The sequence below is a fragment of the Cervus elaphus genome, chromosome 4, assembly GCF_910594005.1.
Source record: "Cervus elaphus chromosome 4, mCerEla1.1, whole genome shotgun sequence".
Classification (NCBI taxonomy): domain Eukaryota; kingdom Metazoa; phylum Chordata; class Mammalia; order Artiodactyla; family Cervidae; genus Cervus; species Cervus elaphus.
Genome location: NC_057818.1, coordinates 66,923,842 through 66,937,172, shown reverse-complemented (window position 1 = coordinate 66,937,172; position 13,331 = coordinate 66,923,842). Strand labels below are relative to the sequence as shown.

Genomic DNA, 13,331 nt, shown 5'->3' with positions numbered 1-13,331 from the left:
ATTATTCAATATAATTATTCATAAATATTCAAATAATTACACCGGTCACCTGTTACATGGTTTATAGCATAAAAATTTGGTGAGAAGGCTTTTCACTGCATACTGTTTATTTTTTTAAAATTTTAAACCACGTGCTAACTACTGAAAAAATCAGTAAAGCATCTAAAGGAAGTAGTCCTCCGGCCCCTCCCAGCCCTCCCAATGCAGCGTGGTCCTCGCGGGCCCCCCAGCGGAGCCGGCCGGAAGCGGCCTGAGTTTTCTGTGCGGCGCTCCGGCCGTCCCACAGTGCGCACGCGCAGACCGCACGTTGCGCATGCGTCGCGGGTTTGCGCGGCAAGTCCGAGGTGGAGAGGTTCGGTCAGGCGAGGGTGTCCGTCTGCGAGGTGAGCGCGCGGCGGCCCGGGCTCGGACGCGAGGGAGGGGACCTGGAGGCGAGAGGACGGCTCGCGGGCAGGGAGGCGCGGGCGTCCCTTAGAGGACGCCGGGCAGACGGGCCCCTTCGCGGGGCAGTCGATGGGAAGGGAGGCGCGAAGTAGCGGCCCTGAGGGGAGGCCGCGCGGGCGAAGTCGGCTCTGAGGAGGACGCGGCGGCCTCCCTGCTGCTCACGCCCCGGCTTCCTGCCAATGCTTCCTCGGCCACAGGGCCTTCCGGAAGGACGGGTCCGCCCGCCCTCGTCCTCCCGCGTCGAACACCTTCCTTGCCCACCCCCCCCAGGACCCCACAGACCGTCCCTTTTTAGGGCCCCTCCGCTCCCCTCCCCCCCCAGAACGCGCTCCTTGGTCCTTGAGGCCCCTCCCCCTCCTTTCGGATCCCTGCCCTCCCCTTCGAGGACCCCACGGGCCTTCCCCTTGAGAGACACCTGTTGGTCTCTTAAAGGACTCCTGCCTTAGAAAACCCTCCTTCCCCCTCGAGGATCCCCCAGTTTTCCCCCTCAAATACCCCCTGCCTTCCCCTCAGGATACCCTCCTTCCGCCTTGAGGACCTCCACCCTCCCCTTCGAGGATGTCCCTCAGCCCTCCCTCTAGGACCCCACTCTCGCTCTCCCCCACCAGAACCACCCTTCTTCCCCTTTGAAGACCCCCGTTCCTTTCCAAACCCCCTGTCCCTTCCCTCCAGCCTCCCCCACATTCAGACCCCCCTTTTCCTTAGGCCCCCACCTCTCCCCTCAAGACTGTGCCCTCAGCCTTGGCCCTGCCTTTCTCCCTCTCCTCTGCCTTGCTCCTGCCTCTCTCCCGGCTCCACCCCCTTTACCTAGCTCAGAGGTGCTTCTTCATTCAGCTCCCCCTTTACCTTCTGTCCCACCTTCATCTGTGTTTCCCCCCTGGCTCTGGCCCCACCTCTCCGTTCCCAGCCCTCACCTTCCCTCAGCCTTCCTGCTGTCCCCCACTTCTGCCTTGGCCCTGGTCCGTCCTTCCTGCCCCTTCCTGCTCCGCTTCCCTCCGTCCTGGCCCCCTCCCTCTCCTTAGTTCTCCCTCTCCTTTACCTCAGTTTCACCCCTTCTCTCTGGGTGCCTACTCCCTGGACACCTCTCCTAGCCCAGACTGGTTCTTCCTCTTTACCTTGCCCCCCTTCTCCTCTGCTACAGCTCTGCGTTCTGCCTGGCCTTGCTTTACTCCTTTCCCCATACCTCAGCACTTCTCTTTAGGTGGCTCCCTTCAGTCCCTGCTTCCTCCTGCCCACCTGGAATCTCTTGGTCTCCACTCCCTTCTCCCAACACTCATCCCCATTTCTCTGGAATTTCTTCCCTACTCTGAAATCAAGAAACCTACCACCACTCATATGTTTTTTAGGGACTCTTTGGCTTTTTTTTTTCCTCCAAGTATTTAACATTAGCTGCTTTTATCCCTACTTTTCCCTCTCTAGGCGAGGAGAAAGGATTGTGACTCTGCTCTAGCTTGGGACCTGGCTAGCCTAGGGAGGCTGGCTGCCAGGATTTCAGTCATTTCTGCTACTCCTTTCTCAGAATCTTACGCTGCAGTTTGCAGAGACAGAAATTCAGTTCAGTGGGGATATCATACATCTAAAAAAAGGAAGTAATAAATTTAAAATTGATAGTAGGGGGAAAAGTATTTAGAAAAAATTACAGTCTTCTCATATGTTATCCCAGACTAACTTTTTTTTTTTTCCAGACTAACTTCTAGCTAAAGAATTAAAATGTTTAAATAAAGAAATAAGAAAATATATTTGAATATTTAACTGATCTCTGCCTTTTTCTTACAGATTTGTATGATTTCTTTATATGTTTTGCATATGAATCCAGTCCTTTGTAGGATGAATGTATTGTAACAATCTTCCTCATTTTGTATTAACTCATTTTTAAAATGATATTCTTATGTGGTTCATCAGTTAGTTCAGTTCATTGTGGTTTGAGATTCAAGTCTCTTTCCTTCAGTGCCATTTCTGAGATTTTTCTAGCCCGTGTCTGTGGATATTCTAGACCTGATACTGTGACTGAGGCAACAACCTGTCTGTAGATGTGCAAATCTGTGTGAATATTCATTTAGGCATTTCTGTGAAATGAACTAACTTCCTTTGATTCACATAACCTCTACTGTCCAGTTAAACTGTGCAAGCCGTTTGTGAGTCTCTCTGTGTAATTTCTGCAGATCCTAAGGTTTCTGGCTCTTTTCTTCATCTGATACAACTCAGCCCATCACCTTCCATAACTGTGCTTTGAAGCAGCCTGCCTTTTAGAGTATCTCCATCCTTTGAAGGATCAAGCTGTAAAAATGCACCACGTGAGAGAGGTTTTGGATACCTCGAGGAATCCCCAGCTCGTTCATCTACGTGATCAAGAAAAAAATCCAGAAACCACCCCCATAAGAAACCCAGAGGCTCCAAGAACTTCTCATCAAAGCCTTAGGTATTTTCAGTCCCTGTCAGTGACAGGGCCTCACCAAGCTGTGAGTCAAATCCAGGAGCTCTGCTGGCGATGGCTGCAGCCAGAGATCCACACCAAAGAGCAGATGATGGAGCAGCTGGTGCTGGAGCAGTTTCTAAATACCTTGCCAAAGAAGGTTCAGATATGGGTAAGGTCAAAACAGCCCAAGAGCAGCAAGGAAGCAGGAGACCTGGTGGCAAACTTGATCCAAGCATGTGAGGAGGAAGGTAAGAGGAGGGACTTTTTGAACATTTGCTGTATGCCTGGCATGTAAGAGGGAGCTAAATAAAAACTTGTTAAATGAATGAGTGAATGAATTTTATAATCTCCAGTCTAATCTGCCTAATCTTATGTGAAATGAAAAAAACTTGAGGTTTGGCTTTTGCTTTTAATGCCGTTTTCTGAGAGTATGCCTTCTCTCTGCTTTGTTCCCCCCTCTTCCACATTTCAGTTTGAGCCTAAACCTTAGTGTCAACACAAAACAGTACACAGTAAAAAAAAAAAAAAAAAAAAAAAGAGGCCATGCAATATTGGAGATATGAGACCTGAAATTTAAATTCTGTCAAAATTTGACTGGTCTCTTAGAAGCTCAAAGTTACTAGATTGGAACTAAGGGCATTTCAGTGATCATAGAAGAAAGCCATTCACTCCTAATAGCCCTTTGAATGAAATTGATACTAAAAACAAAGCTGAATGAAGTGTATACTAAAAACAAAGCATTGTTTGTATATATATAAATAGACAAGGAGAGAAAGGCAAGGGAACAAGACTGGGATGTGAACCAGTGGAATGGGTTGATTACATTGAAAAGTATAAACAAGTAAATTTGAAATAAACATGAGGGTCATGTATGGCTGAATGCTGATGTTTCAAAGATTTTGATTAGTCCAGTTCTGTGCACCTGCATTCATTAAAAGAATTTTGAAGATGCTAATAGTAAACATGTTGAACACTTAAAATGTACTACATTCTAAATATTTTATAATAGTGCTTTACTTCTGTTAGTAGTTCTTGAAATAGGTATTACCCTCATTCCACAGATGAGAAGACAGAGGCACAGGGAGGTTGAATACCTTAGCTGTGAAAGTGCTAGTCGTTCAGTTGTGTCTGACTTTTTGACCCCATAGCCTGTCAGGCTCCTCGCCAGTGGAATTCTCCATGCAAAAAGACTGGAGTGGGTTGTCATTTATTTCTCCAAGGGATTACATCTGAGCCACCAGGGAAGTCCAACTTGCCTGTGGTTCACATTATTAATAGTAATTGGCAGTCAGGGTTCAGACCTGCATGGCTGGCTCCAGAGTCTGTCCTCCTATTAATCAAAGCTGTTATACTGCCTCCAGTGGACATAGGGCATATTGTCCAACAGAATTTTTAAACTTGGTCAAAGGCACAGCCTTTGATGGAGCTGAAGTTCAAGAGAATGAAAAGAGCTTGCTAGGGTATAAGAAAGAAACTATAGAATAGTAAAAGGTACTCTTGGAAAGAGACCACAAGCAAGGAAGGACTTCAGGTTTCGTAAGGGAAGGTGTGGTTGTCTTCTAGATCCCTGAGTGAAAAAGATGTAGTAATAAGAGTTGACGGATTTTTTTAAATGCCTGCTTTCTGCTTCACATATGTAATGTTTAATCCTTACAGGAGCCCGTAGAATTAGAGATATTATAATTTTCATGTTACAATTGAGAAACTGAGGTTCCCTGGTGACTAAATGGACAGTGAAGCTAGGATCATTGATACAAATAAAGAGGGAACTTTTGCTTTATTTGGAAGGCACTGAAAATCAATGGAAGCGTTTAGAGGTGGGAGATAACCAAACCTCTTCTCTGGAATTGCCACACTGAGCTGAGAAATATTTTTCTGGTCTTTCTCTTGTCATAGGAAGTGCTGCTTCTGCCCATGGTAAGTGAGGGGTTGGCAGGCTACTCTCTGTGTCTGTAGGTGCTGCCAGACTGAACTCAATTCTGTGGTCATTCCTTCTCCCTTCTAGATTCCTCTGCTCAGAACTCTGTTCTTGCAGAAAAGAGAAACACCACAGAACACCAAAAGAAGGACACAGAGATGTCTGACAGTAAGCCACTTGTTAGATCTCAGGTGAGTCAGGTTTTCTTCTGACTTAGTTCTCCAGTGTGAGGAGCGGAGCTTCCCTTTCTGATTTCTAGACCTCCGCTATCTAATTAAACTTCCTCATTTCCTTAAAGCCTTTATATAAACTTTACCTAACTGAGCCTTTCCCTGGCTCCTGTATCAGAATTGTCTTCTGACTCTTTGTATTTGCTTTCCTGCTTTTTCTCACACTTATTGCCACCCCCACATAGCATATCTTTAATGTTTTCTCTCTTTTCCTATTTCTCGAATTAATTTTTCATTGTTATTCCATTTTATCTCCACTTTTGACTTAGTCAAAGCAACCCTCATGTGATTTGTACTGTTATGCTCCATTTTATATATGAAATAACTGTTGTGAATTTTTAAAAATTGGCTCCTTAATATTCTTGTTAAATCGTGTTTTGAAACCTAGAAGAAGCTAACATGCTGTGCTTCCTTTAGAAAAAAATTCATGGGTGGGGGAAGACGTTTGACAATTAGGAAAACAAAGTGTTTAAAAATGCTCCTTGAGGGAGAGATAAGGGGAAAAGGGTTGAGAAACGTTGTTCTAGATGATCTGTTCCTGAGAATAGCCCTCTGTCCCTACAGTGTTCGTGTCAAGGATCCCAAGTGAAGCTGCCCACAGAGACTACTGAGGTAATAAAAAGAACTTGTAAGTGGGTGGATTATGACAAACAGGGGGGCACCTGCCCCATCTAAGGCTGTGCATGTGCAGCTGTGGCTCAGCTTCAGCTGATGGTGCCATGTGAGAATGTGGACCCAGGTCTCTAGATCTTCTGATTTTTTAAAGAAAAGTCAAAAAAATCCAACTAATAATATGAACTGTACCAATGTTTTGGTGTTGGAAAATTGTGAAGAAAGAATAAAAAACACATGTGAGCCCAGTAAAGCCCTCTGTAGAAGCTGGGCAGTCAGCACATGCTCTCTAGTTCACTGACCTGCATAATGTTTCCATGAAAACACAACAGATGTGTACTAGTAAAATGGGTATCATAGTCTTATGTAGTCTTCCAGTACCTGCTTTTTACATTCACCCTCTGTTACCAAAAATGTTGCATGTAATTGCAATTAATTAGTTTGTATTACTGGATTATTATTCCGTGTTGACACGGAATAATCACACACGTGGTGTGATTATATGTCTGTTAGTTGCTCAGTGATCATGGCATCTGGTCCCATCTCTTCATGGCAAATAGATGAGGAAACAGTGTCAGACTTTATTTTTGGGGGCTCTAAAATAACTGCAGATGGTAACTGCAGCCATGAAATTGAAAGATGCTTACTCCTTGGAAGGAAAGTTATGACCAACCTAGACAGCATATTAAAAAGTAGAGACATTACTTTGTCAACAAAGGTCCATCTAGTCAAGGCCATGGTTTTTCCAGTGGTCATATATGGATGTGAGAGTTGGTCTGTAAAGAAAGCTGAGGGCTTAAGAATTGATGCCGAACTGAACTGAGTTACTCAGTTGTGTCTGACTTTTTGCAACCACAGGGATTGTAGCCTGCCAGTCTCCTCTGTCCATGGAATTCTCTAGGCAAGAATACTAGAGTGGGTTGCCATTCCTTTCTCCAGGGGATCTTCTCGACTCAGGGATTAAACCCAGGTCTCCTGCATTGCAGGCAGATTCTTTACCATCTGAGCCACCGGGGAGCCCCAATATCATAATACATTTATTTCTTCTACCATAAATGAATGTTTGAGTCTTTCCTAGATTTTGGAGGTTATAAGACAGTACACATGAGCAGATATACCTAGGGATAGGTATATTTCTGGACCAAAAGTGGTTTACCAGTTTACATTTCCCTGGTGGCTCAGGTGGTAAAGAGTCCACCTGCAGTGTGGGAGACCTGGGTTCAATCCCTGGATCGAGATGATCCCCTGGAGAAGGAAATGGCAACCCTTTCCAGTACTCTTGTCTGGAAAATCCCATGGACAGAGGAGCCTGGTGGGCTACAGTCCATGGGGTCGCCAAGAGTCACACACAACTGAGCAACTTCACTTTTAGCAGAGGAGGAGATGGCTGGATGGCATCACCGACTCAGTGGACATGGGTTTGGGTGGACTCCAGGAGTTGGTGATGGACAGGGAGACTTGGCATGCTGCGGTTTGTGGGGTTGCAGAGTCAGACACGACTGAGCACCTGAACTGAGCTGAACTGAAGAGGTCTCAAAAGCCCACATTCTAAGGTTTTCCTTGATGGCTCAGTCAGTAAAGAATCTGCCTGCAGTGCAGGAGATGGAGGTTCAATCCTTGGTCAGAAAGATCCCCTGGAAAAGAAATGGGAACCCTCTCTATAGTTTTCTTGCCTTGGAAATCCCATGGACAAAAGAGCTTTCCTACAGTGGATGGGTCTCAAAGAGTCAGGCACGATTGAGCAACTAAACCACCACCACCAAGAGTCCACATTCTAGACAGTATTTGGTATTGTCAGACTTCCTAATTTTTGTCAGCTGAATGGGTATAAAGTCATACTTTGTCATTTTGAAATGCATTTTCTTGTTATAATAAGATTGGCTCTCTCTTCATATTTATGAGCTGTTTGTGTTTTATGGATGAGTCACTGAGACTTAACCTATCCACACTCACAGAGCTTATAAGAGAGAACCAGAACTTAAACCCAACTGTCTCTTTTGCCTGAGATTGAGGTATACTGCTCAGCTTTTATTCACATTTTTCTCTCATTATAGAGGAACTTAAAAGGATCTTTCTCCTCCAACACAAATCTCTAGAAATTAGCAACAGGAGCTATCTTAGAAATATTCCCACTTCTCTCAGACTTCAAGACAAAAGAAAGATATACTTCTCTTTTCTCTTTCTTTTTTATGTTTTAAATTATGATCGTATGATAACACATTTACAGGAGTCTTGGAGAGTTCAGAACAAAGTTACATATAGTTCCACTATGTGGTGATTGGTGGTTTAGTTGCTAAGTCATGTCCAATTCTTGTGACCACATGGACTGTAGCCTGCCAAGATAATCTGTCCATGGGATTCTCCAGGCAAGAATACTGGAGTGGGTTGCCATTTCTTTCTCCAGGGGTCTTCCCGACCCAGGAATCAAACCCGAGTCTCCTGCATTGCAGGCATATTCTTTACCAACTGAGCTATGAGGGAACTTCCACTGTAAATTACAATTATTTTTAAGTAGATAAATTCAGATTTTTAGTTGGACTTTCAATATCAAACTCAAAATTAATAGAATGAATAAAAGTAGAAGGATACAGTAGATCTGAAAAGCACTATGAACCAATTCAACATAATTCAGATTTATATAGTTTTCACACAACAAGAGAATCCAAATTCTATTCAAGTTCCCATAGGCTATAAACTAGGAGACACTGGAACATATCCAGGGACATAAAACAAAGTGCAAACATTTCATGGTCTGAAGATATTGAAATCATATACAGTCTGTTCTCTTATCACTGTGGAATTATGTTAGAAATTAATACCAAAAGATACTGGAAAATAACCCACATATTTTCAAGTGCAGTGTGACATTTCCCAAGAGAGATCTTTGACTTAGCCATTGATAGCCTCTATAAAGTTAGGAGACTGAAAAAAACAGAGGGTGATTGCAGAGAAGAAAACATTTTAATGAGAAAGACTTAAAGGAAAGATACACTTCTAGGTCCCTGAAACCTTTGGATTAGAGTCTTTCTGCTTGTCTGAATGTCTGCTTCATGGTCAGTCCCCTCTTAGCAGGCACCTTTTCCCTCTTTGGGACAATTCCGGATTTCAGTCATTTAGGAGTATGTCTGGCATTTCAGGAGTTGGTGACTTTGGAGGATGTGGCTGTGGACTTCAGTCCAGAGGAATTACCCTACCTCAGTGCTTCTCAGAGGAACCTCTACCGGGAGGTGATGCTGGAAAATTACAGGAACCTGGTCTCCCTCGGTAAGCTGTGATGACCAGAATTGTTTCCGAACATTGGCATATGTCCCTAGTGGCAAAATATTTGGAAACAGGCTTTATTTTTCTTGTGTGTAAATTTGCACTTTCCCTGTTATCTCAGAGTCTTTAGAAACCAGTCTGGGAGTTCCTGAGGGTACAGGACAGAACCCCCAAGTTATAAGTCTCCTTCTTCAACAGGGTACCAGTTCCCTAAACCTGACATCATCTCACAGCTGGAAGAGGAGGAATCACATGCTAGGGAGGAAGACGGGAGTACAATGACATGTCAAGGTGAGCAGAGAGACCGGAATCTTGGGGAGACAGCCCTGCTCAGTAAGCGGGGGCTGGGAGCTGGTCCTCAAAGCCCACTCAGCTTAGGAAGACTGGTAGGTGCTTTCACGTCAGGGGCTCATGTGGCCTCATCACATCATGCTCACTCAGTACTTCTTTTATCTCCTCTCCAAAGCTCATCTCTTCCTCTCCTGCTCAGTTCCAGGGAGGCCAGTTTCCCTATCCTCCACTGTTCAAGCCCCTGCATTCATTTGTGCCTTTCCCCAGATAGCTAGAAATCAGAGGTCTTGCCTCTCTCACTGAGACAAGCGAAAACCTTGGTGTGATACCACTGCTCTTTCCAGCCCCACTCAGGGAATTGACTTTATAAAGCACAAACTTTTGATCAGGTTCTTACCACTCTCAAAAGAAAAGCCAAACTTCTAGCAAAACATTTAAGTCTGTCGCATTCTGGCCTAAAAGTCACATTCAGCTTCATCTCTCATAGATACTCCTAGTAGAGCCCTGTATTGCTGTTCCCCAGGACTGTGTACTTTGATAGTTCAGTGTCTGCTCAGAATAAGCTTTGCCGCCCTCTTCTCTGCTTGCTGAGCCCTAATGCCTTCCCCTCCCTGATCTTTTTCCGTTCCCAAATGCAATTAATTCCCCAAACTCCTTTTGTACATTTATAGCCTGCTTAGAGTCTTTATACAGACTTATGAACATCCAGTTGGATAATGCTTTGCTCAAAATCGACGTTTAATAAATGTTAAATTGAATGGGTAAAATGAGAGATTGGGGGCCAAGAAAAGAGTTGGAATTCTCTTGCTTTATTCTGAGTGAGAGGTTGTTGACGGGTGTACCCAGTGTCTCCCCAATAGTCCTACAGAATTATGATAATAAGGGTTCTTTTTTTAAAAAAAAGTGTTCCCTAACAAGATCAGTTAGAGATATATTTCCCCTCTTTGAGATCTGAGATGCTGGTTAAGGGATCCGAAGAATCCTGCAAGAGTGAAAACTGACTTGCATCATTCGGTATGTCCCAGATTGACCTGACAATAGAATCCCTTTATGGCCACAGTTACATTAGTTCCTCCAAACAGCAGTGATGTACCAAGCATGGTCTGGAAGTTGCAGCCAAGCCCCAGTCCCCCCTCTTTGTCTGGCTTCCTGCTCATTCTCCTGTCGGTGTCTCTGGTATCTTCGTCAGTGTTCAGTCCTCCTAGGTGGTCTTTTCTGCCTCACCCTCACCTGTCCTTGCTTACTCTTTTCTCCATCCTTCTCCCACTCTCTCCTTAGGTTCCCAGAAAGCTCGAACCTCTGTACTAACTATTCTGTAATTTTTGGTCTCTTTCTTCTGTTTCTACTATAATGATGTTTCTCTCTGAGTAAAAATAGTAGAGGACCTTTTACATTTCTTTTAGATTGGGAGGAACAATCTGAAACCAAAGATCTAACTCCAGAGCAAAGCCTGCCTGTAGAAAACGCATCCTTGGGGGCAGGAATAGAGGATTTGGAGGCAGGTGACTCCAGGTGTGCCCAGACAGGAGAGTCTTCTGCTGATGATCCCCTGGAGTCGCAACAGGTCAAGCCAGTGGAAGTTTTGAGTCCCACAGAAATAAATGACCCCAAGACCCTTGCTCAGGAAGGAAGCCACGAGGGTGATCAACTAGAGAAAAGCTCAGAACTTGACCAACCATCAGAGAGTCTTCCTGGAAAGGATCCTCAGGAGCACACTACTCCTGGAGTCTGCACCAGGTCCCAGCTGGCCCACAACTTGTTTTTCCTCCAAGAGAACAAACACTACAGATGTGAATTTTGTGAAAGAAACTTCAGTACCCGACCAGGCTGGGAGAAACACCAGCAGATCCACACGGGGAAGAAGCCCTTTGTATGTAAACAGTGTGGGGAAGCCTTCTACCTCATGCCACACCTCACCAGACATCAGAAGACTCACTTAGATGGGAAGTCCTTGACCCAGCGTGCAGACGGCTACGGCCACGTGAGAATTCAGAGTCAGGACTGCCATGAGTGTTTCCAGTGCGGCAAAGCATTTATCCAGGCTGCGCATCTTTTCCAGCATCTCAAAGCCCACGAAGAAGCAAGAGACCTGCCGCTTGAGTTGCCCCGCAACAAGATGTATTTGATTCGATACAAGCGGCAGCACGACTACGTTGGAGAAAGAGCCTGTCAGTGTTGCGACTGTGGCAAAAGGTTCCGTCAACGTTCACACCTCATCCAGCACTACAGGATTCACGCCCAGGAGAGGCCTTACCAGTGCCAGCTGTGTGGAAAGTGTTTCAGCCGACCCTCCTACCTCACTCAACATTACCAACTCCATTTCCAAGAGAAGCCCCTTGAGTGACATTACTGTTGAAAAACCTCCAGTCAGAACATTCTTAACATCTTAGGCTTTCTCCTGGAGCGAGACCCTTCAAGTGCTCTGAATGTAAGAAGGTCTTCTACAGCCATCCCACCTTGTTAACAACTTGAAAATGTGTCATGGTGTAGTCAGAAAACAGCAAGCACTTGCAAGGGGATAGAACAATCTTTTTGCAGATGGACAGTCAGCACGTGTGTCAGTCACTGAAGCAGAAAACCTTACAGAGTATTTTTGTTGCATGGGAAAGAAGCCGATAGATTTTGCCCTTCTCTGGTGGTGTCCATAGAATGGAGAACCTCAATTTTGACATCCTGACAAAAAATTTGTGGCTGGCAGGTGGGCTCCAGACAGGAGCTCTGTTGCCTGAGTTTTTACAGGAGTGTTCACATACAATATCTTTACCACATGGGATGTATCAGCAGAGGGCATCGTAAAAAGATTTTTGAGGTGTACCTATAGTTATCAGTCCACAAAGCTGAAGTAATTGGTAATGTGTTTACATAGTAGTTCATAATTTTGAAAACATTTCCATATGTATTATTTGCTCTTTTAATGAATGCTGCACTGCACCTAGTTTGACGATACTTATTTAATATTTCAGATAGAGCAAACTTGAAACTCCAAGTTGTCATTTGATTTGACCTGGGTTGTAAGTGATGGGGCAAGAACTGAACCCCAGCTTGGTTTGGTTCGATTATTTGGTTTTTGAGAGTCCATGAGATACTTATTTTAAATCTTGATGCTCAACCCAGGTTTGTTTTATTCCTGCCACATCCTCTCTGAAGAAAAGTAACAGCTGTACTGACTGAAGCCACCTTCCTTTTTAGTAATTTCAGTGTTATTTCATGTTAAATCTGATGGGGACACTTATAGTATTAGGAGATCAAAAAGATTTTTAAAGTGAAGTTCTGATAGCCATTTCTTTTACAATTTAGGATTAGGTGAATTTTGGGGGCACTGATCAGGGAAGTATATTTTTGCTAAACACTTTCTTATAATTGGTCTTGTAGATCGTAAATCTGCTACTGATCAAATAGAATTTTTTGTAATTTTATATTTGAGGGTTTATTTGGGGTTTTGTATTTTTGAAAAAGGAAGCAGTATTTTAAAACTGTTTCTGTTCTTGGACTCTGGAATCGTCAGCACAGCTAGCTTCACCTAAAGTCCTGGGCATACTTCACTCAAAGGTATGAGCCACAGAGTGCACTGAAAATTTCTCATACCATACTGTTCTAACAAAGGTTTTGCATCACCGACTTGAATGATGGTCGGGTGCAAAGACACGTGGGAACTAGGTGGACCTGGTGTCTCAGAATCTAACTTCTTGCCTGGCAGGGTGGGTTGTGTCTATTGTTATTCACTGCCTTGCTTTTTCTCATCCTGCCATTTCTGATCTATGATGTGTGGCTCCAAAGTCATGAAATTAAAAACAAACATGACTTATTAGGACCTGCACCAGCCAAATGAGCACTTGCTCCACATGAGCGCTCACTCACAGCCCTCTTCTTCCTTTCCCAAGGTCCTGATGAGACAGCTCTCACTGACTGACCCTGTTTCCTCCCCCAGGCAGCCCTCCCACCCACTGGGTCTTTGTTTCTGATCCTGCCACAACTGCCTCAAAGGGACATAATGTCAGTGTGGCTTATTGTTGATGTTGTTAATTAACCTTTACTTGTTTCTCTTTGTAATTTATAAATATCTCTCAGGAGAAACTTTGAGGAGAGCTTCCAATTTCTCCTCAAACTTACCTACTGAATTCTAGCATCTAGCAAGTGGATTTTACCTCCAGCCATTTTT

General features: G+C 44.3%; 1 protein-coding gene across 1 annotated transcript; it reads left to right on the top strand.

Annotated features, from left to right (window-relative positions):
- The first annotated feature begins 2,729 nt into the window (after positions 1-2,729).
- ZIM2 (zinc finger imprinted 2) lies at positions 2,730-11,516 on the top strand. The gene is made up of 6 exons (XM_043900386.1): positions 2,730-3,108; positions 4,866-4,969; positions 5,573-5,620; positions 8,758-8,884; positions 9,080-9,172; positions 10,576-11,516. The coding sequence occupies exons 1-6, from the start codon at positions 2,730-2,732 to the stop codon at positions 11,514-11,516; spliced, it is 1,692 nt and encodes a 563-aa protein (XP_043756321.1).
- The last annotated feature ends 1,815 nt before the right edge of the window (positions 11,517-13,331 follow it).